The 27,848-nt window shown below is 52.2% G+C and overlaps 1 protein-coding gene and 1 long non-coding RNA gene across 3 annotated transcripts; one reads left to right on the plus strand and one right to left on the minus strand.

The window, feature by feature from the left end:
- Positions 1 to 2,359: 2,359 nt before the first annotated feature.
- KY (kyphoscoliosis peptidase) lies at positions 2,360 to 16,234 on the minus strand. Its single transcript, XM_035334525.1, has 12 exons — positions 15,976 to 16,234; positions 15,204 to 15,266; positions 14,419 to 14,481; positions 12,542 to 12,616; positions 12,328 to 12,369; positions 11,739 to 11,789; positions 10,457 to 10,539; positions 10,069 to 10,177; positions 9,344 to 9,461; positions 5,495 to 5,683; positions 4,770 to 4,960; positions 2,360 to 4,014 (listed from the first exon to the last, which is right to left on the minus strand). Exons 1-12 carry the CDS (start codon positions 16,139 to 16,141, stop codon positions 3,110 to 3,112), a joined length of 2,055 nt encoding a protein of 684 aa, XP_035190416.1. The 5' UTR covers positions 16,142 to 16,234; the 3' UTR covers positions 2,360 to 3,109.
- Positions 16,235 to 20,749: 4,515 nt separating this feature from the next.
- On the plus strand, positions 20,750 to 25,960 carry LOC118171419. 2 transcript variants are annotated; one of them, XR_004753195.1, is made up of 4 exons: positions 20,750 to 21,497; positions 21,815 to 22,040; positions 22,737 to 24,567; positions 25,069 to 25,960. It is a non-coding gene; the product is annotated as an uncharacterized LOC118171419 (long non-coding RNA). The 2 variants fall into 2 exon arrangements; XR_004753194.1 differs by lacking the exon at positions 22,737 to 24,567 and having other exon boundaries at positions 21,223 to 21,497.
- The last annotated feature ends 1,888 nt before the right edge of the window (positions 25,961 to 27,848 follow it).

Below are 27,848 nucleotides of genomic sequence, written 5' to 3' on the forward strand. Positions count from 1 at the left end.
AGCAGCGCTCTCACTGCACTGCTTGAGTCCGAGCGTGTGCCCTTCTCACAGGCAGCGGGGCAACACGGGGCACCCGCCTGGATGCCCTCAGCATTTGTGCCGAGGGTGAGGCAGTTAACTCGTGAGAGATGGAAGTGCTGAGATCGCTTGCCAGAGATACAGAATTGTTCTGCGCAGGTTTTAATTTATGCTCTTTGAGAAGTGGGATGTTTGCAAAACACGTGGCGTTGCCCGAATTCATCGCGCCACGCACCTGCTCCTCTCGGTGGTGTAGGGATTGCAGAAGCTGTCCGGTCCTAACGCCTGCCAGGGAGAACTCGGCTGAAATGGGAGAGCCGAGAGTGCGGAGGAAATGGAGAAGGGGCTTCCAGAGGGGTTCTGCCAGCGTTAAGCCTCGGCTATACTGAAGAATGTGCATTTTTTTATGAGGGGGAGGAGGAAAAGACTCGTTTATCCTGGAGGGAGATGTCACAGCAGGTACAGGCTTCTGAGGTGCTTTTATCTGGGGCTGCAGGGTTTCGCAGGCGTTATTTCTCTGCCTTTGCAGTGTCAGACATCCCTTGGAATAATCGCCTGGCCCTGACAGCATTATAATTAATGAGGCTGGAGAGGGTTTTTTTTTTTTGTCTTTGAACTCATGCTTTCAATAGCACCAAAGAATTTCTTACACACTTGCAGGGCTGAGCCAGATGTTTGCTTTCTGTTGGAAAGAGAAATGTGGAAATTCGCTTGCAATATTCCTGTCGGCAGCAGGGTAGCATCTCAAACGTGGGAAGCTGCTGCGGGCTCTGCCTGCCGGTAGCGTGCTGCAGATGTTCCTCCGCGGCTGCGGCAGTGCTTTGGGTCGCTTTTCGCTGTGAGGGGTTAAATGCTTGTGCCTACATGTGCAGGTACAACCACAGGTACCCAAATTTTGCAGCATTTTCTATGGGGAGGAGGGACTACTCGCTGAGGTCGTGCTAGGCAGAGGGCAATCGTGTGATAACAACCTGTCCTCTCTGCTGCCTGCTCGCCAGCCTGGGACAGAAATGGAGCACGTGGGGTTTGAGAGGGGAGCCCTTGAAACAGAGGAGTGGGGATCAGCCCTGTGCCCCGGGAGGCCCGAGGCCGTGCCAGCCCTGGTGTGAGCTGACGCTGGTGCCTGTCACAGGGTCCTGAGAGCCGGGGTGAGCGAGCACCAAATGCTCAGCAGGGATTGAGGCTGTTTCAGCTAGAGGAGAGCTGGCGGTTTGTGTAGCTGTCTGTTGGTATGTGTATAAGTGAACTTCCTGCATTTGGTTGCATGCAGGGTGTATCTAGTTTGGTGCCCGTCACCCTTTTCTGTGGAAAAAGTTGTTTCCTTTAGTTCCTGAGCACTCCGGGATGCCTCATTATCCTACTGTTCTAAGAGGTGAAGGATTTGCCTGGACCAGCTTGGCACACAGAAAGAAAACTACTGAAATGTGTCTTCCTTGAACTGAAGAGCATAATCTAAGGAAAAAAGATCTCTGTTATGCACCAGGATGAGCTAGGCCAGTTTGAATTTAGAGAGAACACTTGATTTAGCCTTCAATGTCCTAGGCAATCAAAACATCCCAGAGTTTTGCTTGCATCTGTGCTGTTCAGTCCATGTTGCTGCCCAGGAAGTGGGTACCTGCTGGGCTCTGAGGCTCATTAGTGCTCCTGCAGCGAGCTGCTGCCAGTTTTTGAGGGCAAAGACACTTAGCTGTTTGGGGAGGACTTAAAACTTACTTCCATGTCGTGTGTGGAGCATCCTACGGTAAGCTTGTTTGTTCTGGGAGCTCACGTCTCTGGCAGCCTGCAGCCTCACCGAGGTTCTGCTACGTGAACGCGGCTCCCAGTGCCCTGCACGCTTACTGCACCTGCTTCAAGCCAGGGCTCGAGGCTGCTTGCTGAGGCAGAGGAGCCCCCCGGGAGGGATGGGAGGCAGGGAGCCTGCTGCAGGTGGGCAGCCCGCGGCCGTCGTGCCAAAATCCCACACCCAGCTGCCGAGGAGGAGAGGAGCGCAGGAACAACCCACGGATCTTGTGCAGAAAATGCAGCGCCTTTGTGAGGAGGAATTCGTATCATTTGGTCAATGAAGTAGAATGCAACAACAAAGCAGATTTATTTCAAATTCAAGCTCAAACATAATATCTGCCAGGCCACACTAACACAGACATTTGAGTTTTATGGATCTTGTGGTGTGTATTTGTGGTGAGATCCACTAGAAGACCACCTTGCACATGGATAATTTTTCCACGAGCATGGCACCGGATGGTTTTTTTATATGCTAATTATGTCACTTGGCCTGCTGTTCCATTTAGCCCCTTAAGTTCTGTAGTTCCAGTTTTGCATATGCAAGTAGGAGGAATGAGCAATTTTTGAAAACTTTATTCTCCTTTCACTGTAGTTTTAATTACAGAAACACCGCTATGCTTGAGCTACGATTACAGTGCTAATATTACAGAAAAAGTGCTTACAATTCAAATGCTCTAATATAAAAAGGTAAAAATCATTTTGTTGAATTTAAGATTCAGTGTAAGAAGTCATTTCGCAGTATCAGTTAAATTTGTAAGACAATGAAGTGCACAAGAAAACTTCACTTTGTATCTCCTTCTTAACAGTTCTCTCTCTCTTGGGATGTATTTTGCAACTAAAGTTGTACAGAAGCCTGCTTTAAATATCGTGAAATTCCTCATGTCCTATATTGCTGCTGAAAAACAGAGCGTAATTCCTTCATCCTGCCCCAAAACTAGGTGGATTCTTCTCTTAAGTAGCCATGATAAAACTTCTCCTATGGTCCATAATTTAGAAACTAGCCATCACTGCTGACGTGCCACGATCTGTGTCGTGATAGCCAGTCGTTTCTGTCAAAACGTCAGTCTGGATGATGTTACAGAAACATAGGTCAGAGTTTTATCTAATTCCTTCCATTGCTGCTCTCTTCATAAAAGGATTTTCTGCCTCCTTGAACCCCTTTGAGCCCTTGATCTTGCAAAAGCATGCAGGTGTTGCTCTGCATTTGTCAAATGAATGAACGTGATTGAGAGAACTAATGATCTCTTACAGCTGTATTGTTTTCAGGCATGTTGGTTCATGCAGGAGAGCTGGAGTGAAGGAAGGGCTGTTACGGGGCCTCAACCTCGTACTTGAGGACGTGGGAGTAGAAGTTGTGGTTGGCGTTCTCATGCACCATAACGAACAACTCTGTGCATCCCGCGGTGTTGCAGGTTCCCTCCCAGAAGCCGCCTCTGCTCAGGGTCAGCGTGTGAGTGTCCTTGGCCTGAACTAGCACCTTTGATATCCCGTGCATTTTGAGTTTAAACTGCACGTTGCGATTGGCTGGAAGCAGCCCGGAGAGTGGCTCCAGTATTTCGTAGTCATTCGCCCAGTTGCTGTAGGTCTGAGGGAAAGCCGGCCACTTCACTTCGGTGTTCAGGCAAGTGATGAGGTAGTTGAAGACGTAGGTATAATTGCCAGGATCTGACTTCTTCTTGGCAAAGAATTTCAGAACAAAGTTCCCTGCATGGGGGAGATGGACCATAAACTCAACTTGGTTGCCACGATGGATTTGCATGATGTGCTGCCTTCTCCTATCCTCTGTCAGGCCGCTGTTATCAGAGTGCAGCGTGGGTAAGATGCTTATGTCCTTTCCCAGGGTGAAGGTGAAAGAGCACCGTCCGTCGTTGGTGTGGATGACTGGGTCGGGCTGTGACGGCCTCAGGAACCCCTGGTGCTCTGAGAACCAGCTTGGTCCAACGGGCTGGTCTAGGTCCTTTGGGAAGTGAATGCTCTTGTCCACAGACGTGCACTCGACAACATACTGCAACACCTGGTTGTAGACCTTTTCTGGGGAGTTGGAGGGTTTGGCAAAGATCTCCAGTTCCTGGCGCCCTGTACTCTGTGGGTAGATCTCCAGCTTCATTCCGTGTTTCCTCAAAGACAGTAAGCCATGTTTTTCTCTTCCCTTCAGTGAAAATGTAAATAACGTGGAAGAGCGGCAATCCACTGATATGGTGGCTGTTCCATTGACTATGAAATACGTAAGAAAAGAAACCACATAGGAGTTTCAGTGCATTTTTTGCATGTACACAACCTGTTCCAGAAGACTAATCCGTCCCAACCGATTGTCACTTCCCTAGCAGTAAAAGAAAGAGCTTGTCATAGCTTGTCATCTGTCTATCGAAACCGGTGCCCCTCAAAAAGAACCAGGTGGTGAGTGGCCTTTTTTTGGAGACGTGCATTAATCCTACTTTGACACCAACTGAAATGGAGCTGTGGTCCTATGGAATATGAAAACCTGTGAAAAATGCAACTGCAAGTACTGTCAGCCTGTGTGCTCAAGAAGGGCTTAGTTAGATGTGGCCAGATGCGATTTCTAGTCCAGCAGCTATTCCAGGAAGTTTCAGAGAAAGGTGTGGGAGCCCTGCAGTACACAGGCATGAGGTAATTGACCTCCCTATGAGCCTGTTCCCAAAGTGCTTGAAGACAACATTAAGTCTTAAAATGTTGCTGCCCTTCAGTTTGAACTCTGTGTTCTCAGCATTCATAAAAATGGCTAACTATTAAAATTCCTGCAGCCCTTTTAAAATCTGAAGATGGTGATCTGAAATGTGGGCTCTTTGGGGCAGTGAGGTTACCTGAATGGGTTCATGTTAAAATTGCTGCTGGACACTGCAGGGTGCTGAGTATCACGTAAAGAAGAGCCTGGTTATGTGTCGTTCAGCACATCAAATTGTTGGAACACAGAAAATTGTTTTAATCTCATTTTCAAGGCAGGGCATTACCTGTTCGGATGACAGCTGTATCTGGGTGCACGGTCAGCAGGCCCAGCTTGTAGAAGTCACTGCTGCAGTGCACGGTATTCTCAAATTCCTTCAGCGTCAGAGTTGGTTTGAGAAGCTGCCAATTACTGTTATTTGGGAAGTGATCGTTAATGAACAGAGCTGGGTGAGTCAGAAAATAAAACTCGTTGTATCTGGAAGGAGGAGGAAGAGATAAAAGGAAAATGAGTAATTATAAGCAGTTATTTCTTCCGCTGCACAGTGGTGGTGGTTTCAGTAGGAGGAAGTCGGAGTGTTTGGGGCTGCTGAGAAGCTGAGCTCTGTGGGTTTGAAACTCTCCAGGGAGAGAAGGAACCTCAGCTTTGGTTTTCTATTTCCAGGGCAAAATGCTGAACCTTTGGATAAAACCAGGGTATTTGTACTGTTCCCTGCAACCACAGGCCCTGAAGAAAGAGGGAGGCACTGCTTGTTGTTTGAAAGTGTGGAGGCACCTCCTCTGGGGCAGCTGAAAGCTACAAGTCCCACTGCTCGCAGCTCGAGGCCACCCCCTTTCTACAGGAACGAGCTCCCTCCCTTGGACAGGCAGCCCAGAGGTCTTGCTCTGGGCTTCGGGTGGGAAGGGGTCCCCTTGCAGCGAGACCTAAACTTTGTCTGGAGTGTCTCTTATCACACCCATTAGCTTGCCTTTGTGGTAGGTTTATGTATTAAGTTAGAGAATGTTTCTCTACCTGAAGGTGAACTTGTCTGAAGTCTTGTTAACAATACCGCTTCCCCAGGTGCTATCCAGTAAGTGCCACCTTCCTTCCAGGTAGACGGCGTTCCAGGCATGGTTGGAGTCCCCCTTGAAGACCTGCCCAATCTTGTACCCATACCCCTTAGAGTATCCCGATAGTTTCATGCACTGGATTCCTGCAATGCTAAAAGACAACAATGAGGTGCAGCAGGAGAATTTGGTTTTAAATCCTTCAGTGTACTTCTGTGGGAGGCCATGAGGAGCCATATCCAGCGCGTCTGCAGGGCTTTAATTCTGTACTGAACGGGAGCACAACCCTCCACACCGTCCCACACCAGTGCCAGCACATCGCAGGCGCCTGCTCTGGCCGTGTGCCACCCAAAGCACCGGGCTCATCGCGCCCCTGCTGGGCCGGTGGCTCAGCCCTGAGCATGGCACGACCTCCTCAGCCCTTCCAGAGGCAGGCGAGTTCTCCACGTTGGCCAGTGGCATCAGGAGGAGACTGTGCCCTTCTGGGGGCTGGCTCTGTGCAGGGCGAGCACGGGACAGCAGCACGAGGCAGTGACGCCCGAGGCTGTTAGCACTGCCCGGTGTTGCGTAGGGGCCTTCTTTCCCTTGTAGATTTTGCACAGAAATTTGGAGAGAGGGTCCCATGGGAGGAAGGGGCCCTTCTCCTCCAGTTCTTGCACGTTCCATCTCTTTTGCCTGATGCACCATCAGCTCAGTCTTTCTGGGGGAGGATGACAAAGATGAGTTGTGTTTAATTGCTCTCTGTCTTGTTCCTCAGTGGGATCCCTTTGATGCACTCCACAATTAGCCCATGTAATTATAAATTAAAACTGCATTTGTTCATGCTCTCTCTAACAGTAGGCCCAGTGTTTGACACCAGCCGAGATCTCTTAGACCGCACAGGACTGTGGAGGTTGATTTAGTTTCCTTAAAGAGTGACCTTGTGCTTGCCCAGGGTACAAATGATTAAATAGTTTCCCTCTCTCTCTTTTTTAAATAATGAATACTTGTTGAAGTGTAAACAGGATTTAAATAAGCAAAGTGTTAATAAGCTCTCTGCTGTTGATAGCAACGGATTCTAATATTGGCCTCGCATTTCAGCATTAATCTAAACTTACTCCACTTAGAGAATTGTCTTTTGTGTAGGATGGTATTGACATTTTTCTTCTTCATTGAAAAGTACGTTAGCTGTAACAGCTACCTTAAGTAACAAACCATGCATGCTTCAAGATCAAGACTGTCTGCATAACGTGGGTTTAATTCAGTGAGAAGAAAAGTGATATTTATGGGGAAGATAATTAGCATGGTTGTTAAGACGCCTGCGTCTGATAACAGATAGTGGCTGGTAATTGGCAGTTTAGCAGTGCTCGTAGGGAGGACCACTTTATTCGTGGAGGGGATGCTCGTTTAGAGGGAAGACGGTCCCATCAGCTTCACATGCAGACTTCCTAGCGCCTGGAAGACCTTGTGTTGCTTTGTTATTTGTTCCTCTGTCTTAGGGAAAAGGGAACTGAGAGTCAGCTGGGAGCTTGCTGGGCAGCCTGCAGGGAGAAGACAGAGGCACACGGGGAGGAGAGCCGTGGCAGTGCCCCATCGCTGCTGTCTGGATGCTCTGACAGAACACCAAGGGACACATTCTGCCCTCTGTTCTGTCGGTGCTCTCGCTTAACATGAAGCTAGCGAAGGTACAGCAAGAGCCCGTGCTGGGATGTGCTGAGCGGTCAGAGCATCTCAATAAGTCTCCTTAATAAGATGGACAAAAGCACACTAAAACATCCTGTAGGAGCAATCCTGTACTGGTGAAGAGAGTGGGTGATCACATCTCCGTTCTTCTATAAATGACTTTACACAGATAAGTTAACCGTGCAGAAAGAAGATGGAGAAGATCTCCAGAAATGCCTGATGTGGCAGCGTGATGGTAGGAAATGTCCTAAAAGCAAGGTGGACCAGAAGAAATGAATTAAGGAACTGTTCTCAACATCTGCTTAGTGCACCAAGGTGGTTAAACCTAAGATGCTTTTCTGCTTCAAAAAAAGTAGGAAATAATCTGGGTCTTGCTGCAGATGTCACTTGAATTCAATGGCAGCTCCTTCCCTTTCATTTCAGGTTGGCTTTGAAGATTTCATTTGAAAAAAAGAAGCAAACCTGGCTTCTCCAGAGGGAGGCAGAACGGCTTGGGCAGGCAGTTGTACCCTCCTGCCCAAGAGCCAGGAACAGCCACAGACTGTAGAGGACAGGGAAAGCAGAGGCTGGGCAGCCTGGGCTATTTGCAGACCAACTCTGCACGAGGAGCAGCTGAGTGGGCAGTGGGCAGACCCGCCGTGGGGTGTGCGGCCAGCTCTGCTCCTGCGGTTGTGCTGAAACCTCTGAAGAGCAAACAATTGTTGTGCCTTCGCTGCTGGTGGTGAGTGTTTCTCCCCAGGTCCTCAGTGCTAGGCTTGCCTAAGGTTGAACGTGGGGGGACTTGGGGTGAGGGTGAATTGGGCTGTTTGTTAAAGCTGCCTTGATGGGAGCTAGGAGAAAAGGCATGTTAGAAAACCCAAATCCGGCTCTGGAAAACCTTATATAAGAAGGCTGCTCTTTGCCTCTCACCTTTATGCTTAGACTCAGCGTAAGACTTGAATGGTGCATGAGAAGAAAGAATGAGGAAATTGTCTTGCAAGAAGGAGATGGCTTGGGTTATAGTTTTTCAGGAGAGGAGCTGAAATATTTAGCTAATTGTCAAAAGTGATAGACTGGATGACTGGGAGGTTTCCTGAATCACGGAATGAATAATCAACCTGGATCGGAGGAGTGAAGGATGAATCAACAGAGCCTTTAAATAGTAAAAAAGATCCTTGGAAAGATTAATGTTTTTAATGAACTAAACATATGCTTTCTAATGAACAGATGATAATTTCCCCCACTTCTAACTGCTAATAACTGTTTCATAAGATGCAGTTATAAATTCATACTTCATCATCCTCTTTCTTTATTTTACTCTTTGGTAAGCAGGATCAGGTATCGTGGGACATGTTACTGGTTGGAAGCATTTACCACATTAGCATCATTAGCATCTGTCACGGCCTTTTTTTTTTTTTTTTTTTAAATCTCTCCTTTTCCTCCTAGATTTTGTTTATCTAATGGTGAAAGCCTTCCTAAATCTTTCTGGATGGTGTGGAAAGCCAATTGTTACTTGCATGTGCCAACAGATGACTGATCTTTATTTTTTCCAAAGCTTGTTGGTGGAAGCTGGTCTACCGAGAAGGGGAAGGCACAGCACTCCCTCACAAACCTGTGCTCTAGGAAACTACACGATTGCTTTCTGGTGCTAGGAGGCGCCTCCCAGCTTTGTGTTCCTGAGTCATCAGGGCCAGTCGTCTCCTGTGGACCCCCTCTTTCTGTAGGGCTGTCCCTTCCAGCAGAGAGGGCATCTGCAGAGGGCTCTGGGCGAGCTCCTGCTGGGGCTTTGCCTGCCTGTGCCACAGGAGCATGCTGCAGGCAGAATTCCCTCTTGTTTGAGGCTCGCCATGCTTTTAACCTTCACATAGGGACACTCGAAGGAAAAACCTAGCCTCTTCTAACCGAATTATCTCCGTGTTTTCATCTGCCATTATGTTAATGCGATGCGAAGCTCAGCAGATGGCACAAAGCAAATTATGCTGGGGAGGGGAGGGGGAGGGAGCAAAATTGACCTTTCCAGGACTTGCTGGTTTCCCACAGCATGGTTTGAAAGCTGAAGTGCCGCGTCCTGCTTAAAGTCACATCAGTCAATGCAAAGGCAGACAGAATAGACATGGAGATGACAAGAAATGTTAACCCTCCCTGGCACTGAACGTTCCTGAGCTTAATTTACCTGCACATTTGCTGAAAGAGCGCAGCGTATCCCTCACAAACACTCTTCCCCGTCCGCAGTACATCTATGGGACTGCACAACCGCTGGCTTTTGTTATGGAAGCCCACTACGTCGTACTCTGCGGGAAGGAACACAGGCTAAAGTTCATCCAGAAGCCCAAGGCAGCAGGCTCAGTGGGCAGCAGAAGCAACTCTTGCTTTGTTTTCCACCTCCGCGAGCGCAAACGAAGCAAGATGAGCTGCAGCACGTATGGCTTGTTTCATTATTAATTTTTTAAAACTGATTTAAATCCACATCTTCCCCTAAGAGTTTGTGTGTCCTATGCAAAATGCAATCAGTCTGCGAATCCAGTGGTGCTGGAGGGCTCTGGATGTGACAACCAAGCCTCTGGTACTCAGCAGCCTGGCTTTGTGCTCCAGCTGCTTTGATGATGGGGACTGGTATGGTTGCACCCTTGAATAAATCAGGTAGGCGTTACAGAGCCATCATACAGAGAGAAACCATTTGCACAATGCCTTGTAGGGCCTGGCAGTGCAAGGAGGGGGAGTGTGGAAACAGAGATGGTGAGATAACCTCTGAAGGTATTTCTGGATAAATATATCCGGAAAGCGTTCCTTTGCGCCTTCTGTGTGAAACCACCCACAAGACACAGAGTGAATCGCAACGGCAGCGTAACGGGACCAACGGCAGCACCGTTACCTTCTCCGTGGAAGAGCTCAGCCTACCTATGTGATGGCATATCCACGTCCATATGGCGCGGACTTTCTCCAGGTCGGTCCGGGCTTGTTTAAGCAGGGCTTGAACAAGCTCCTCTATGCTGCTCTTGACGTTCACCTGTTCGGGAGGAGTAAGCGCTGGGTGAGACTGGGCTGAGGAAATGCTGTGGTATTTTCCTCATTTTCCCTGCCTTCCCCATCCCTCGTCCTGCTGAAGCTGGTGAGACCCCCACCTGCCAGGACGCTGCTCTAGCTCGACCTTCGTTAAAAATAGAAACAGAGCTGTAATTCCACGTTTTGAGCAAGATGTATTTTTGGTCACAGGCTCCCTCCCAGAGTGGGATGTCTGCTGCTGGTGTATGCAGGGAAGAGGGACGGAGGCAGAAGCGAGACTTACTTTTAATGCGTAGGCATCCAGCTTCTCTAATTGCTGAAGATCTACTGGCATGGATTTCAAAGAGGATTTGTCCCATGGATACGCTGGGAAGAAACAAGCGGGTATTGTCTGGGGAAGGGAGGGACGGAGGGAGGGAGGCTGTGGCTGTGGCTGCCCCCGGGGCAACGGCCGAGCCACTGCCTGTCCTGCAGGATGGCCAGAACTGGTGCTTGGGGACAGAGGACACGAGGGCACCCGTGGAGGCTCCTCGCTAGCTGCATGGCAAGCTGGGCTCATTGCCTCTGGTCTAGTGGAGTTTGGGCAGGGCGGGAGGTGCCCGGTGTCTTTGGTGCTGTGTGGTAGCACTGAAAATCCCTGGGTGCTGGATGTGAGAGCACAAAACACTGCAGAAACATCAGGGAAAATCTGTGCTGTGCAATCCTCAGCAAAGCAAGACTTCCTAAACAAAACCAGCAAACAGCTGGGTTTCTTCACTCTGACACCTGTGCCTGCTGCACTCCCCCCCAGCTCCCCAAAACTGGGCTCAGGCTCATCCCCCCAGCTCCAGCCCCCGGGGAGGCGTCCATCTCCCCTCCCTTCGCAGAGGGGCTATTCCTGACCTGCAAAGATGCTCTGCTAACATGAGCCCTGCTCTTCTCGGAAACCCCTGCCCCGGGGAGGGATTACGGGGCTGGGCGCTGGGTCTGGCTCAGCCCCCGGGGACGGTGCCGCCTGCCAGCAGGACGCGGGCCACCGCGCTGGCTGTCCTGCCAAAATCAGCCTGCGAGCACGCCGCTTCTGCTCCTGTAACAGGCTGTTTGTTTATCTCCGTTTTCCCTGAAAAGGGCTATTAGGCTGACCTAAAGAGAGATAAAGCAGATTTACGCGCTTAACAGTTCCTACTCTACACCGCTCTGAAAATTACTTTTTGCCTTTTGGGAACTGGATGTTTTCTTAAAATTGGTTATCGGTTTTCATCTTTGTCAGGTTATAGCCGCAAAGGCTCCCCACAGATGTGGGGTCCAGAATAACTCAGGCAGGCTCACGCTGTTGGCTGGGCAGCGTGCATTGTGCCCCTTTGTGTGCACGGAGATGTGAGACCATCCCCGTCCAGCCTGTGGGATGGTCCTGGAGCCACCCAGGACTTGTGGGGGACTGGGAAGCTGGACATGCTCGTGTTGGTAGAAACCAGATCTCAGCTCTGTGCCTTCCAGGAGCAGAGCAAGCCTGTTTTGGGGAGTGATTGGGCTCCCTGTCTGGGGCTGTACCCCACTGGCATGGGTTTGGTGCAGACAATAGTTACCATGCAGGTCTTTCCCACTTGGTGGCTGTGGGGCTTCGGTCCTTTCGAAAACTGGAAAATTGGAGAAGGAAGAATGAGGCGAGAAGTTGTTGGCAAGAGAAAAAGAAGAAAGTGAAAGGGGTGAATTCTGGGAGTCCCCAGGCCATCCCCAGGCTCTGCACACACTGTGTGCCCTAGCAATAGGACGCCTCCCATTGCAGCCCCAGGGCTGGGAACATCAAACCCCACCCAAGGCGCTGATGGCATGGACAAGCTGGAAGCCTGGATGCTGCATGGGGCCCCTGTGCTGGCTTGGCCATAGCTGGTGCCTCTGCAGGCAGCTGCTGAGGGTTTCTGATGGCCCCAGATCACTGCCAGCTGTGTTAACCCCACCCCAGGAAGAGAAGGGTTTAGCTGTCACCAGCAGCTGCTTCTCAGCATCACCGCACCCACCCACATGGGTACGGCCACCACCAGGCAGTGTGGCCAGTGCCCAACCCCAGGGGCTGCTGGCATCTCAAGAGCTTTGAGACACCAGCCCCACCAGGGGAGGAGGGAGCCGCCTCCTCCTGGGAGCAATTTTCCTAGCTCGGAGGTAGGGCAGCCTCACCTTTGTTGTCCTGGCCTCTCAGGCTGGGCTGCCTCTGGGAACCTGCAACGATGCGGGCACAATTAGTGAAAGCGCTGCGGGGCCGTGGTGATCAGCATCCCAGCTCCAGGGCTGCAGCATCGCCTGCAGCTCCCGGGGGTCCCCGCCGGTGTGGTGCCCATGAAGGGAGCGATGTCCCCTCGCCCACGGTCAGGTTCCCCAGCCAAGAACGTACCTTTCCTGAAGGAGAGCTTCTTGAAGAGCTGCGGAGTGGTGTTCCTGGGATGGACCTCCACTGTCACCTGGGTTCCTGGAAGAAATGGTGACAAATGTGCTCGGAAAGGGAACACAACCAGCAAGTGGATGTGAATGAGGGTAGTACAGAGCCAGAGGGTCAGCATGCCAAACCAGGTCACGTTCACCCAAACATCACTGAAATGACACAACCTTAGCAAAACAGATGGCACCACTGCCATCTGTGAAGGTACCAAAGTGCTCTGTTTTCTTGGCAGAATGAATAAACCGCGCCGTAAGAAAGCCCGTGGTCACCTCTGATAATGGTTCTCAAAAAAAAATAAGGGGGGGGGGGGGGGGAAAGAAAGCCTGTAATAGTGTAGCAGGTGTTGAAGCAGATGATAATGAAGCAGAGGTCCTCAACGAGGATCATGTGGCAGCTTAAAGAAGGGGTTTATTGCTGTATTAAGTAGTTCTTCATGGAGATACAGTAAACAGAGAATCAATGTCTCATTGATTTTTCTCAGAATAAAATGAAAAAAGGCTCAAAGCTATGGAAATGGCTTGGTTTGTGGTATGAAAACCTTTGGAAAAGGCCATTGCCTGCAAGGGGCAGCGCTGGCTGAGAGCATTGTGCTCTGCATGCCGTGATGCTCCCAGACAACCTCACTGGACATTCGGGGTCTTTTGCTTAAAGCTTCACTCTGACCACCAGAGAGAGACAGAAGGGAAAAGTCAGGAAGTGTTATAGGAGCTACCTGAACTTTTTGAAAGAGGCTGCATTTGGGGCAAGCGTTTTAGGAGGTTACAGCTACCCGAGTTCCCACACGGGTGGGCTCGCTGGGCCAGGCAGTACGAGGTTATTTTTGAGATGAAAGGTCAAGGTGTGAATGCGCTTCGGGGCTGCCAGCACGCTGTACCTGCTGCCCCAGCAGCTTTAGCCAGAGCCTCGTGGCTTCTGAGGTTTTCCCTAAAACCCAGCTCTTGGGAGCAGCCAATTAGGTAAGGATCTGCACTCTCATTGAAGAATAAGCTTTTCTTAGAATTTAACTTTTAAAAAAGTTTTCTTTTATCTCCCGTGGTTTTGCAGAAAAGTTCGATGTCCTTAAATCCCAACAGCAGAAGGCAAGAAAGACTGTAAAAATTATACAACCCTTTAAAATCCTAGAGCTTGGCTTCAATTCTGGGATGCTTGCAGGTACCAGGGGGCTGAGATGAGGGCTGGTTGGTGTTTGTTAGTTAATTTAAAGTGAAATGATGTTGTTTCTCAAAGGCATGCATTTCTGCAAACAGTATGATTTCCTTAGATTCTTATATTTTGCAGGGGTGCTGTTTCTCAAGATTATTCATATCTGTGGATTTTTGTGGGTTTTCTTGCCATTTTCCACTTTCTCAATTTTCCTCCATAAATTAGAATTCTTTGTTTTCCAAGAAACAAATTTAGCACACAGGAATGCTTTCTCCCAGTAAGTTAAACAATGTTTAACAAATGATAAAAAGTAATCCCACAGTAAATGTTCAAAGCGCTGCACCTGTTTCCTTAAAAACGAGAGAGATGAAATGGTTGCTGATGTTTTCATGGTGTTTTCTGCTATTCCTAATTAAGACGCCCTCCATAAGGAACTGGGAAGTCTTTAGCTGTGAGCCAGAGTGCGTGAAACTTGAGATGGTTCCAACAGGAGAAATAAGGATGTTTGTCTGTCCTGCTGCTTGCCCCCTTCCATCTGCTCTGAAATATCTGGGGTTGGTTACATCCATGCTACGTCCTGGTTTCTGCTCGTTTGGGGTGTCCTGTTGTGTGTTTTTTACAAACCAGCTTGTTACAAACTTGCTGAAGCCCTGCTCTGAAAAACCCGTATACTTTGGCTGGCCACTTACCTTCATTTGTGTACGAAGTAATGGTTTGCCTCTGCTTGTAGGGCTCCTCGGAGGCTTGCTGGCCTGTTCACAGGGAGAAGAACATCTCAGTGCCATGAGGAGAGCAGCATCAGCTCGGCAGTGCAGTAAGGATGAAGAAGGTGGCTTGCTTGGGGCACGGGGTGAAAGGATGGCATGGGGCGAAACGATGGGATGCAGCCCTGCTCCAGAGACTGGTGCCCAGGTGGGGTGGTTTCAGGAGGGCATGGGCTGGAGCTGCTGGGACTGACCTGCCCTTCCAGGTGGCGGTCACCCAGATGCACTCGCCCTGTCAGGCACAGCCAAAATGTTGGGGTGCCACAGGCCTGTGTGCTTGGGAGCACAGAGAGGTGCGGGGTGCCTGGAAGCAGTGAGGTCCCTGAGCGAGAGCGTGGTGCAGTGCTCAGCAACTCACCCGCAGCTCTCCCCTGTGTCCTGGCCCATCGAGATGCTGATTCAGGAGGAATGTGTTAACCTCTGTGGTGCCACGGGAGAAAGAGCGCTGCCTGCTCTTCCAACACCGCTGTGCCATCAGTGTCACCAGTGCGTGTCCTGGCCGTGGAGCATAGGAGAGCATGCAGGGGACCCCCCATGACCCAAGGGCCCTGTGCCCACTGAAGCCCCCCAGGGTGCTGATAAGGGGATGGTTTGCTTCAAACATGTGGCTGCTTGAGGCAGAGCTGGGCACTACAAGCTTGCGGATGGGTGCCGTGTGCTGTTTTTTGGTAGCGGGGTGTTCCCATGTGCGGAGTGAGGAGATAACTTACCACTAAGGTCTCTCCCCTGTGACGGTTGTGGTCTGTTGTTTCCATTTCCGTCATCCTGCAAACCTGTAAAACATAAAAATGAGGCCGTGCTGGCACAGCAGGGTGTCAGCTGGGCGTTATTTCCCAAATATCCCAAATAAATGAGCAGATGATTGCAGTGGTCAGGTCTGTCCCTGCAGCTCCCTTCCCTCTGGAGACCCGGACCCAGCAGGCATCAGCCCATCTGGAGGAGCCAGCCTTTCCCTAAGGAATTTGAGCAGAAACACTTTTTTTTTTTTTTTTTTTTTTTTTCCCCTCCTTTTATTCCTGCAGGGAAGGTCCCCTTGCATTTGCAGAGCATGTTCTCAGCTTTTTGGAAGATCCCCTGAATGCTAGGAGCGGGGCCAGGGAGAGTGGCACGGACTGGAGCTATAAATGGCTCAGGGCAGCCACCTGTGGGGACAAAGCCTGCACACCCTTCGCACACAACGCTTTTGCCCCTGTGCTCGGCTGCTTGCAGGGCAGGACAAGGTGCATGCGTGGTCCTCAGTGGTGGCCCGCGCGCGTCACCTCCTCCTGCAGCCGCGGTGGCACGTGCCAGTGCCCAGAAGCGTGCAGGAGCAAAGGACTCTCCTGCAAAAAAAGGGGAAGTTTGGGCATTTTGCAGCACATCTCTTAAAACTGGAGGGAGAGGCGGAGGGGGAAAAGCCCAAGCCCTGCTCCCAAGCTCCTGCTTAGCCCCAGCAAGCAGTTGGTGCTGCACCTGCAGCCCTCCCCTCCCTTGGGGATTTACCTGCGCTGTCTGCCTGTCTGTCCCTCTGCCCTTTCTGCTCGGGGCGGACGATAAGCATCATGTTGATCGCCACGGTGCTGGGACCTTCCTTCAGGTCCACGGTACCCATCGCGGCAGGGCCACCGCCGAGCTGCTGCCACGCTGAGCTGCCCCGCTCGGTCACCATCCGTGCTCTGCCAACGCCAAGCCCTGCGAGCTTCCTCCGGCTGAGGAAGGAGCCGATTCGGCCGGGGGCTCTGGTTTCAGAGCGTGCCCTGGGCTCCCCCTCCCCTCGCTCTGCCCTTTCGGCTTTGAGCACTTGCCTGCACTCAAATCCCCCTCGCAGCTCTCTTGGCTTGGGGGGGATTCGCTTTCCCAAGCGGGCAGAAATCCTTAAAAGGCTTTCCCTTCTGATTCCGTCCCCCCAGTGGAAACTTAAAGGATGCTTAGGGACAGAAATTATAATAATGAGTGCTGTCCAGGGAGGTGGCTTGCTGCCGCAAAGCTGCGGCTTGGTGTAGCGGGGGGAGAGCTGCTGGAAAAGGGGTGCACGAGCAGCCATTTCGGGGAAGGGGGGATCAGCCTCTGCAGAGCTGCCTGGCACACCAGGCAAATGGAGTGAGGGGAATTGCCTGGCGCTGAATAGGACATCTGAACAAATCCCCCTCCCTCTGCCCCCACCAGCTGGCTGCAGGCGCACCAAGTGGAAGCTGGCAGTTTGCAGAAAAATCCCGCTTTTCCAGCAGCTCCCCCAGCCCACAAAATGGGGCAGTGCTGCAGGGGTTAGCGGCTCCTGCAGCCCGCGGAAGGGGCTGGCAGGGAAACGCTTTTCTAATTTTATCGCTGGCCCCCATCCCACTGCGCGCGGCCGCTGGCCCAGGGCGGCCTGGGCACCGCTGGGCTCACCGGGCAGGCTTGCCCAGCCACCTGGGGCTTGCCCGTCTCTGCTCCCCGAGATTTATGGCCGCAGTGACTTTCTGCTCGCCGCTTCACCATCTGCCCGCTGGCCTTTAGCGCTCCCTCGCCTGGCTCCAGCCCCGGCCTGCAGCACCCTTTCCTCCCCGCCATCCCCCGGCCTCTCGCGTTATGCCATGGACGTGAGCCGGAGTGGGGCAGGCCCCCAGGGGAATGCTGCCACGGGAGCTGGATGCGAAGCTGATGCGTTTTGTCCATGGTCGTGGTGATAATTTATTTCTTTTAAAGGTGACTTGGGTGCTCCTGGGCCAGCACCAGTACAGTCACCAGCACTGCTCTGCCGTCACTGTCACGGCTGCCCCTGCCAAAACGTGTGTCTAGAGAGATGAGAAAATTTGGAGAAATTTCCTGCTTTCCTAGAAATAACGATCATCAGGAAGAAGGCGTTTCTTCTTGGAGGGCTTTCTTGCATTTTTCTTTGCTCATTTATCCCAAGGGGGATTTCTGTTAGTGTTTTTATCATGAAGTGCACGCTTTGCTTGCAGCAGGCACTGCTCATAGGATCACAGAGCCATTTCATCTGGAAAAGACCTTCAAGATCAAGCCCAACCATCAGCCTGCCCCACCGAGTCCTATCACTCCACCATGGCCTCTGGTGCCCGTTACCTGCCCTGGCCACAGCACCATGGCATACAGGAGGCTTTTTAAGCCCTGCGACTTCTCATGCATGGGAAATCTGTCACTGGCCTGAGATAAGGTCACGGCCAGCAACAGCTGTCCGTGTGCCAGGATATTTTTAAAGCTAAAAATTTGCATTTTGAGGAGGGAAAGGAGAAAGGCTTTTATTGTTGTGTTGATTTTAAAATAAAGGCAGCTCTTTGAATTTGCTGCGGGATGCAAAACGTTCACCTAAGTCCCAGGGAGATGAATTAATGGCCAGAGAACAAGAGAAGCTATCAGACTGGCATGATTACATGTATTTACCACATAGCTGTCATTTCTCCAGGGGTGATCTGGGGGAAGGAGAGCCCATACAAATGTAGAACAAGAATTAGGTTATTTGAGTCCCATTGGGTGGAGAAGAAGATTGCAGGCTGCCTCGCTGACGAAAGTGCTTTAACTCTTCCGCAGGCGTTTTGCGGCTGGCGTGTCTCTGGCAGCTGTGCAGAAGGGGTGGTGGGAAGACCAAAGATGTTTGAGGGTCTTTTACGTTCATTTGAGCTTAACAAAGGCCACTGCAGATGACCACGGCCAGAAGAAGTGCGAGGGTGGCCCTTCTGCTTGGGGCATGGTCTCCGGAGGAGCTTGGCTTGCTCAGCCTTGGGAGCAGGGCTGCCCCCAGGCACTGCATCCCCTCGGCCATCACCAGCTCCACGTGAAGTCCGGGGACGTGAGACCCCCCCAGCAGGGGTAGGGCAGCTGTGGTGGGCCAGCCCCAAAGGGCCTCTAGGTCAGGCCTGGTCCCCCACACATGCCTCCGGCAGAGGCCTGAGGCCGGCACGAGAAGAAAGCAAAGCGTGCAAGGCACCACCAAGGCGGTGTTTGTACAGCCCTCTCCACAAAGATGCCCAAGATCCATCTCCCGGCTCAGAATAGCTCATTTATAGCTCGTTAGTCCGTGCGTGTGCATATATATTTGGTGTCTGTTGTTAGTTTTTTGTTTTTCCCCACGCATTGCTTTGCATTTGCAGCCATTGAATCTCAGCTGCCATTTTCTCTCAATTGTGGGCTAACTTTGAAGCATCAGGCTGTGTTCGTGTTGCACCGGGTATTACAATGGCATTCTGATGAGTTTTAATCTACTCTTCTGGCCTGTCCTTTCCTTCTCCCTCCAACAGAGCTGCAAGACGCTGTGCTTATTCTCCTCCTGGCGGCCTCCAAACCACAGATTGCACAAATGCTCTGTTCGCTTTGCAGCTTCTGCTGTGTCAGCAGCTGTGCTTTATGATTTAAGACAGCAGCAGAACTTTCCACTCAACTATAAACTCCCGTGCTCGGTTTCCTGGTATCCATGCAGACAGGAGGCTAATGGGTGGCTGGGACGGTCCCATCGAGGGGGGGTCGGGATGACTTTAGGTCGCAGCAGGATGATGAGGCTGGGTGGTGTGTGCAGACGTGAAGCGCATGCCACAGCCCCCAAGGAAGAAAGACCACGGGGACGATGCTTTGGACGTAGGGTCTACTTGCCTCCTTTCTCAGTGTGAGAACAGGTGAGAGGACATGTGCTTCTGGTAGCAGGAGGCATCTTGTATGGCGTTGCTGGTCCATAAAAGCCAAGACAGGTTGGTCCCAGGCTATTGCTACAGCACAGCATGGTCCATCTCCCTCCAGTGGGACATGTGGCACTGCATGGACACCCTGCCCTTTTCCCCAGCACAGGGAGGCACCAGCACACGAGCTAACCTAAGGCTGTTATTTTTTTTTTCCTTTTTTAAACAAGCAAAAAACATTTGTGTTCTGTGGCAGAGACCTGGAAGTGTGGCCATGTTCCCTCACCTTGCCATCCCCAGCCTTGACATTTCAGGTCCCTTCTGCAGGTGGCTTCCTCTCTCCTCGCACTGCAGCAGCTGGATGCTGCTCAATCTGAGCAAGAGCCGGGCACACGGAGCTGCTGAAGGGCCGTGGGCAGGATGTCTTGCAGCGCTAGGAGCTGTGCTGCCTTGTGTCAGAGCATGGATCTGCTGACCTTCCTGCTCGGCTTGCTTTTTGTTGCTGGCTTTTCTAGAGGGGCAGAGAGATCCTGGCTGGGCTGAGCACCGTCATTAAGGCACTGATCCTCTTAAAATCTCCAAACAACTCCTCCTTTGAAGACAGATGGAGGACCTGTGATGGACCCCATCCCTCTGACATCACATGGAGGCCAGCGAGCTCTCCTAGCCACTGCTGGTCCCTGGAGAAGTTTTTTCCCCTCCCAGTCACCATGGGACCAGCTCCTGAAATGTCCCGTTCAGCCTTTCCGGGGCAGTCTGTCCTTTAATCCCCATTTAGGATTTGGGGATCGCACCTCAAGGTGTCTTGGTAACCACGGCATCAGCCATGCCGTGTGGCCACATGCTACATTGCTAACCACTGGCTTAACACTGCCCCTGGACAAGATGGGCTAACATACGGCACGCAAGGTACACCCAAGGTAGGTGGTGCGGTTACAAATGTTTTAAGAGACAGTGGTGAAGAAAGGGGGGAAAAGCTTGGAATACCTGCTTACATTAGTAACATTAAACATGAAGGGGGGCTCTCTCCCCTGAGCAGAATGGTTTTCTCAACACCCCCTTCTCAGAAACTGTGGCTCTTGTCTGGTGGAGATTTTATACCTATTTTTTTTCCTAATATCCTCCATAATACTCAGGCAGGTTTATTATTATTATTTATTTATTTTTCCCCGGAAGGCTATTTCTGGTTTATTCAGGAGAGAGCCTTGACCTTTCTAATTAAATAGGCAGCATGTCACTTCCTGTGAGACGCAGAATGTACTTTGCTAGACCAGGCATCATCTTCTGTGTTTTATCAACATCTCTCTGCTGCAGCGATGAACAACCTCCTTTTTCATGCTGACCTGTAGCACACACGAGTTATCTCTTCTGCCCAATTACCCTGGTATTTTCTATCAGTTTCTACCAGATGACAAACAACTGGAAAGCATATTTGGAAAAAAAATACATGCAACTCATTACTGATGTTTGTGTGAAAGTGGATGTGGTAGTAATGGACTCTTCTGGAGTGACAATGAGCCTGGGGTGACCAAACCGTCCTTCCTGAGACATCGTAAGAGTGGGGCTGGGCACTGGGAACACTGGGTTCCTTCAAACACTGTCTGCAGATGGGCACGATGCCTGGTCGCGGTTGCCTGGAGCTAGAGCTAAAGGATCCAAATGGTCATTTAGAGGCAAGATCATGAAAGTTCTCATTGGGATTATTCTTCCTGACCCAAGAGTCCAGGATGCCATGGGAAGAGCTGGATGCTCTACTGCATGGACCTGGAATAAGCTGTGGGATGATCTGAAGACAAAGGTGGCAACAGAAGCAGTATACTGGTGACTTAGTGAAACTGCCAAGGAAACTGTCTCTTCTGTTTGAGATGGTCTGTGCATGTCTGCTGCTGGTGGGACACCAGCGGTGTTGGCAGCAGGGGCCGAGCAGTGGGGCTGTGCTGAGACGCCTGCATTCGGAGTCATCCTGGTGTTTCAGTGGGCCCTTCTCTGAACTGTGCCTACCAAACAGGATCCCAAATGCCCCTGAGGTTAGAGCCTGGTGCTTGTCAGGACTGAATGAGCTGCCACGAAGCCAACAGGAGGCAGGTAAAGTTAATTAGGGTGGGTCAGGCCTCATTTCCCTACATAAGAGTCCTCCAGGACTCGGGCTAATGCAAAGGAGGCCTCATGTCCCCCTCAGTGCATGATAGAAAGCTGGCAGGAAGCCTCCCTTAGAGGAGGCAGGACTTCCCTCCACACGTAAACTCAAACTGTGACCAAGAACCAGAAGGTAACTTTGCTGCTGCCTCCGAAGAGCCGCTTGGCCGGACCCCTAGGTCGAAGCCAGCAGGCTCCTGCACTGGCGTGTTGCTCTGCCAGCACCTGGAGGAGCACCAGGAGGAAGCGGAACCCTCCTGGTTCCCGTCACGCTTCCAAAAAGTGGTGGGAGATGGGCTTGATGGGCTGCCTCTGATGGGCATCTCTAACTTTTTAGAGAGCTGGCAGGATGCTGGGGCAGCCTAAGCAACATTGGTATTGCTGAAGTGTGTCCCCTCTGCTCCAGGGGACAAAAAACACTCAGGGGAAACTTCTCCATTAGGGATGGAATGAGCTTACCTGTGGGGCTGGGCTGTTGAGGTTGTCCTGTTGCTGGTCTCACCTCCACCTGAGCTGTTGGAAAAAAGGAGACATTATTAGGCTATTCCCTGGAGCTGCTGGCCCAAAATCACACTATGTTTTTCCTCCTGCTTGCATAGTTTGGGGACGCTGAGCACTGATCAGCATGATGAGATGGGCCTGATGAGGTGCACAGCACCTTGCTGTGAGGAGCAGACAGATTTCTGACAAAGAAGTGGCAAAAAAAAGGAAGAAAGCACAGCCAAAGCCAGTGCATCAGAGCAAGTATTGGAGCCAGACCCAGAGGGTTAAAGCAGCCCAGAAAGCCTCAGAGAGTCCCTCAGGACATCTCCCAAGTGGACTCAGGTAATGAATTTTCACTTCTGTACTTTCATTATCATTGTTCTTAGTTGGAGATTTACCATTTGTCCCCCGCCAGCTCTGCAGCACATTGTGTCATTGAGATGGTGGCAAGGACGGTGCTGCTCATGCGGCTTTTCTGCTGGTGCGCGTGATGGGCTCTGCACATGGGGCTCCTGCAGAGCCTGAGCAGGAGGGCTGCGGCCCCCGGAGCTGTGCTCAGCTCTGCTTCTTCTTGCCCAGAGCAGTGCCAGGGTGCCCGTGCTGATGAAGCCCGGTCCTGCCCCTGCTGCTCCCACCAAATGTATGCCTTGTGTTTAAGGGCGAGTGGACGAGCCTGGGTTCAGCACAGCCAAAGTCAGTGGGAAAGGAGTGTTGGCCAGCAAGGTAGTGTTGTCTTTTTTTTTTTTTTTTTTTTTTTTTTTTCCCAAAAATATTTTTTTTTGCATCCTATAAAGCATCTACACCTTTCCAGAGAGGTGAAGAGGAGAACAAATTCAGACTGCAGTGTTGCACTCCGTGCAGGTAGCAGCACTTTGTGGTACCAATTGGTTCCAATCAAAAGCCCTTTTCCATTGTTTATGCTATTTATTAGTTTCTGTAATTTTCTTGGAAACTACAGGACCAGGGAGGCAATACTGGGTCAGTCCCGTATTGCTCCCTGGTACAATTTCTTTTAGGAGTTTATCCTCTCCCCTTCAGTGAGATCAGTGGAAGTGATTTCCTTTTTCCTGAGCACCCTGGAGCAGAAGAGGGATGGCACTGTGCTCCGTGCACTGGTGCTGTGCCTGAGATTCACACTTTGTGCCAGCGCCTCCCCACCTCCTGCCAGCACAGCTCCCGCGGGCAACTTACTGAGTTCGGTGGATTTGTCTTCCCCTTCTTTCCAGCAGCAGCGGCACAGCCTGCAAGGACAACATGGCCATCAGCTCACGGCCCAGGAGGGCAACTCTTGCTCTCCCGACCCACGTCCCCATCCTCCTAGGGGTTCCCAAGGAAAGGAAGACCCAACCAGACCCAACCCTGTGGCACTGTACAGCTGTGGAAATGAATAGTGGTCCCTGTTCAAGCATCTTCATTGCCCTAGAAGTATTGGTTTCAATAAGCACTCCTGAAGCTGGAAGGTAAGGGTGGCTGCACCCAAGGGTGCTGGGCACCCTGAGTCTGAAGCTCATCTGCCCCAGCACCCCAGGGTGCCGTGGGCGCACGTGCCAGCACGCTGATGGCTCGCTGGCCTGTCAGAAAGCTTTGCGCTCCCTTCCGAAGCGCCGCTAGCCTGTCCCAATTGGTGGCCAAATGTCAGCGGATTCAAATCGCTCGCAGCCAGCTCTGTGCTCTTTCCATCAGCGCTGGCTCAGATGACAGGGCATGCTACCGACCCCCCCGAGTATTATTATCGTTATTTATTTGTGTCGTGGCAGTGCCTAGGAACATCCCTGCTGTGGACCAGAGGCCCTTCGTGCCCTGCACTACCGCGGAGCAGGTCGTGCCATGAGCACTGCTGTGCACCGTGAGCACCCAGCGCTGCTGCAGCGGCCAGCAGTGGGATGGCTGGGTGAAAGCAACAGGTCTGCAATCAAGTGTAACGGGAAGGAATTGTTTCCCTGGGTTTTGCTCTGCAAGACCAACTGTCTCAATAAGCTGGCTCCCCTTACAGTGTTTTTCAACTGTACAGAGACGAGCCAAGGACACATGAACGTAACGTGATCTAGGAAGATTCCCCGAGTGCCAGGAAGTTGGGGCCGCTCACCCAGCCACTGCACTGCCTTTCTCTTTATGGATGTGCGCTGGCTCCCCTCTGAAGCTGCGAGAAGAGCGTTTAGGGCTTGCTCGTGCTCGCGGCTGTTCTCATGAATGCTGCAGTAACTGGGCTGCCCACGGCTGGTCTCTTCCCTGGAGCTCTTTGCAAGACTCTGCTCTCCCACCCCAGCCCCACAGGGACCACAGGTCATTCCCCTTCCCAGTGCCCACCAGCTGCAGGACTGTCTGGGCACAGATGTGCTGCCCTTGGTTCCTCTCTGCCTTTTTGTGCCCCCTGTGCCTCTTCCCCCCCACTGTTTATGGACAAACAGCAGCAGTAGATGCTCCCCGGGACCTGTGGGCAGCAGGGCAAAACTAGGCTGCATCAGCAACCACCAGAAGAACAGGTAATTATTTGGTGATAACGAGGCTTCGGGCTGTTAGCATGAGGTCCTGCTGGTGGCTCCGGTCCCTCTGCCTTCAGCTTTGCTCTCCCTGCTGGTAACTGCCCACGTCCCCCAGCTTGGTGCCCGTGCTGAAGAGGGATCACCACCGCGCGTGGCAGACAGGGGCACCGTGAGCCACAGGTGGTGCTCAGGGCGGGCTGGTGACCTGCTCAGGACCCTGCTGCAAGGCAGGGAGCACTGCCTTTGCCCCCGTGGCATGGTGCCCTGCCCAGGTGGCACGGCAAAATCATGTGAGGCGAGGAGCTGGGGGCTGACAGCATCCCCTGGCCAAGTCATCATGACCATCTGCTCCGCGCCGTGCCAGGCTGACGGCTGCTGCAAAGAGCGTGCGTGCCGCAGAGTGCTGGGGATCTGGCGGTAACAGGATCTGAAGGGCTTCGGAGAGGCGCTGACTCTGTCTTTTCGGCTCTGCCTTATGTATATTTATCTGCGTGTACAAATAGAGTGGGCGGGACGGTTGGGTTTCGCTCAGCTGTGCCGGGGCAGGATGGCTGAGTGGGTTGCTGGGGATGAAGCTCCTGGTGCCCCATCCCTCTCTTGTCTGCCCCGGCCCCGTGCCCGGCCCTGTGCTGTGGGAAGAGTAGGGAGAGTGAGGCAGGGGGTCAGGCAGCCAATGCCTCGGTCAGAAACGTGACTTTTATCTAAAGCGCACACCTTGGTGATGCAGAAAAAAGGCAGGAAAGGGCTTTCATTTGGTGCTGTGCCTTAGTCATCAAATACCTGACTCCACAGTTTGATTTCAGCTGGCCAAATTAATGCAGGCTGATGCAAGGTTTTCTCTCAAATCAGTTTTGATTTTTTTTTTTTTTTTTTTTTTTTTTTTTCAGGAAAACGTGCTATCAAAGGCGGAAACTTGGCAAAAAGGTGGAATGGGGAATGTGCAGGTATGGTGCACTGAGGGGCTCAGTGCAGCACGCGGCTGGGCTTGGGGCTGTCTGTGTTAGGAAATTTTCTAATGTTCTGTCTTTGAGCTTTAGTCCTCTTGTTTCTTTTAACTTATGAAAAGTGTAAGGCTGTTCCTAGCTCTGCCGAGAGCTTTTCTTTGTGAGCCTGCCCAGACAAACTTTGGGGACCTGCTCAGTGCTGGCTCTGGCCAGCCTAAGCCGACGTTAATTCCAACCGAGATTCAAAGGCTTTCACGATCAGACTTAAAGCCCAAGGTCGCTGCAACACATCAGCATCGAAAAGAACCATTTAAAAATAAGTTGTGATAACTGAATGGGATGCTCTCTGGCTGACCAAGCCCTGGGCACCTCAACTGGCTGTGACCTTGTGCTGATCTCCACGTGTCCCCACTTGACCGTTTTCCTTCCCTCCAGGAGGCGATGTGAAAATGAGCGGGGTCACGTTTGCGAAGCAATCCCCTTCCCTTGCTCCCTGCACCAGCTAACGAGCCACCAGCCCGGGTTTTAGTTGAGAAAGGGGCTCCCAGTGTTTTGGACTGAGGCAAGCTTGGATACATGACCCTTATGGTTTGGACACTGAAAGTCAAAGAAAGAGAAACCTAAACCCATTTGACTTAAAGGTCACGAGACTTGGTGTCATGGTATTTGGGGTCTTGCGATTTTTAAATGTTAATGCTGCAAGCCCCGAGCCTGGAAATTCACTGCCAGTAGTTATCAGCGGTGACTTGGAGACTCAAGTTGTTTTTAACTTGCTTCAGCAGAGGCTTGATGACAGAAAGTGACCTGTGGTCATGGCCTTCTGTACAAGGTCCATTATGAAGAATGAAACTGGAGTTTCCCACACCCCAGAGAAGCCCCTGGAGCTGCTGCCCATGTCCTGCATGGCGAAGGGGCTCATCTGGGAGCCTGGGGCTGGGCTCAGAGCCGCGTTTCCCCCATCCTTTGATTTCCTGAGCCTGCCCCTCTCCCCCCTTCCCAGCCCCAAATCTGATACACACATATACGAAATGCATACAGATCAAATATACATATTTTGAAACACCCCAGGAAATAATTAACGGGGGGATACTGCAAAAGGCCGGCCCCACGCCGCGCCTGCTGATGGATGGAGCAAACCCCTGGGCATGTTGTTGTGGCTGAGCTGCCCCCGGAGGGCTGCGGTGCACGGGGTCGCCTCGCTGCCCGCCGTGCTTCCTCCCCGGCAGCAATCACCGAGGGCATCAATTAGTCAGGAAAGGCAATGCTCAACAACTCAGTTACTTGGTAACGCAGGCAAACGATTCGATGCTGCCATACATTGCTCAAACAAGGCAAATTTGTTTCCTGCACCTGCATGCAGAGGGGCAGGCGCTCAGCGGTGCAAACCTGTCCATTAGTCTGTGGGGCTGCGGGGCCGTGGAGAGCACCAGCTCCTGCTCACGGGGTGCCTGCCTGCATGGTGCGAGCCCTGTGCTGCCAGAAGCACCTGATTAATTCCCGTGCTTTTAAGGAAATGAAGCCACGCAGAAATGTGCCACCGGTAACAAATTACATGGTGCTGGTGCTGCCAATTAATGCTTCGGGAAAAAGTACTCTGCCTCAGATGCGGAGTGCTTTTCTGCCCTGGGTGAGTTTGTTGCTGACAGCCAACCAAGACTGCTGTCCTGCCCCGAAGTTGCTAAATTGGCATTCAGACAGCACCCAAAGTGGGAAAGGGGAAAAGCTCCTCAAAACGGGGATTTTTTTGGCAGCCTGCCGTGCCCGCCCCGCTCGCCGTTACCTTCTCGCCCAGGTGGAGCAGAAGCTCCTGATGTTCCCCATGCGGGTGGGGTGCGGAGGAGACCTTGCTGTGTGTGGACCGGGGCAGCGTATGGCTGGAGGAGGAAGCAGGAGCAGCACGCACTGACACCGGGCTGATCTTTGCACCGTGAACCCGAGCCGCGGTGACAGTGCCTTTGCAGGAAAGGTTGGCTTACCTGGCCAGGCGTGGTACCAACACACGGGGCAAGGTGGTTTTTTTCTTTATTTTCTGCTGCCGCAAGCACTGAGGATGCGTGCGGCCACACCAGGAAATGCTGAGGTACACAACCAGGTGTGGGACAGGGCGGCGGTGCTGCGGGGTGGTGGCACCCACTATCTGCAGGGAGGGGACGGTCACATACCTGGGCTGTGCCTGGCTTTAATGCCCTCGGGCTCTCAGCTCGCCAGGCTTGGCTCAGAACCAGGCAGGATTCTGCTGTTTGTGCTTTCTTTGAATGCCATCGGCTCTCGCCTGTGGAAGACACATCAGCTGGCCTCGTGCCTGCTGGGCAGGTGGGCAGGGGCATCGTGCACAGCCCCCGGGGTGAGCCCGGCGATGCGCCCAGCTGCCCAGGGCTCCGTCTGCTCTGGTCGGTGCCCAGGGATGAACTCCAGAACCGGGAAACAATGGGACCTACCGGGAAGGGAGCTGGGGCCGGTCTGCCCCACCCCATGGAGCTGCTGGGCAGCCGGGAAGGAGAAGGCACGGCTCCTCCGGGCTTCCCCAGGGCTTCCTCATGGCTCCCTGGGGCTATCTCACGTCTCCCCCATAACTTCCCCATGGCTCTCCCATGACTTCCCCGTGGCTCCCTGTGTCTTCCCCGTGGCTACCCGGTGTCTCCCCATGATTTCCCCGTGTCTCCCCGTGACTCCCCGCACCGCCCCGTGTCTCCCCGTGTCCCCTCTCCCCTCCATGCTCCCCC

This window comes from Oxyura jamaicensis, chromosome 9 (assembly GCF_011077185.1).
Source record: "Oxyura jamaicensis isolate SHBP4307 breed ruddy duck chromosome 9, BPBGC_Ojam_1.0, whole genome shotgun sequence".
NCBI lineage: Eukaryota > Metazoa > Chordata > Aves > Anseriformes > Anatidae > Oxyura > Oxyura jamaicensis.

Coding starts and splice junctions, on each gene's coding strand:
- KY (XM_035334525.1), bottom strand. CDS start 16,141: ATGGTGACCGAGCGGGGCAGCTCAGCGTGGCAGCAGCTCGGCGGTGGC. Junction 14,482..15,203: donor ACAGGGGAGAGACCTTAGTG/GTAAGTTATCTC, acceptor CCCTGTGAACAG/GCCAGCAAGCCTCCGAGGAG. Junction 4,961..5,494: donor TCAGACAAGTTCACCTTCAG/GTAGAGAAACAT, acceptor TCCTCCTTCCAG/ATACAACGAGTTTTATTTTC.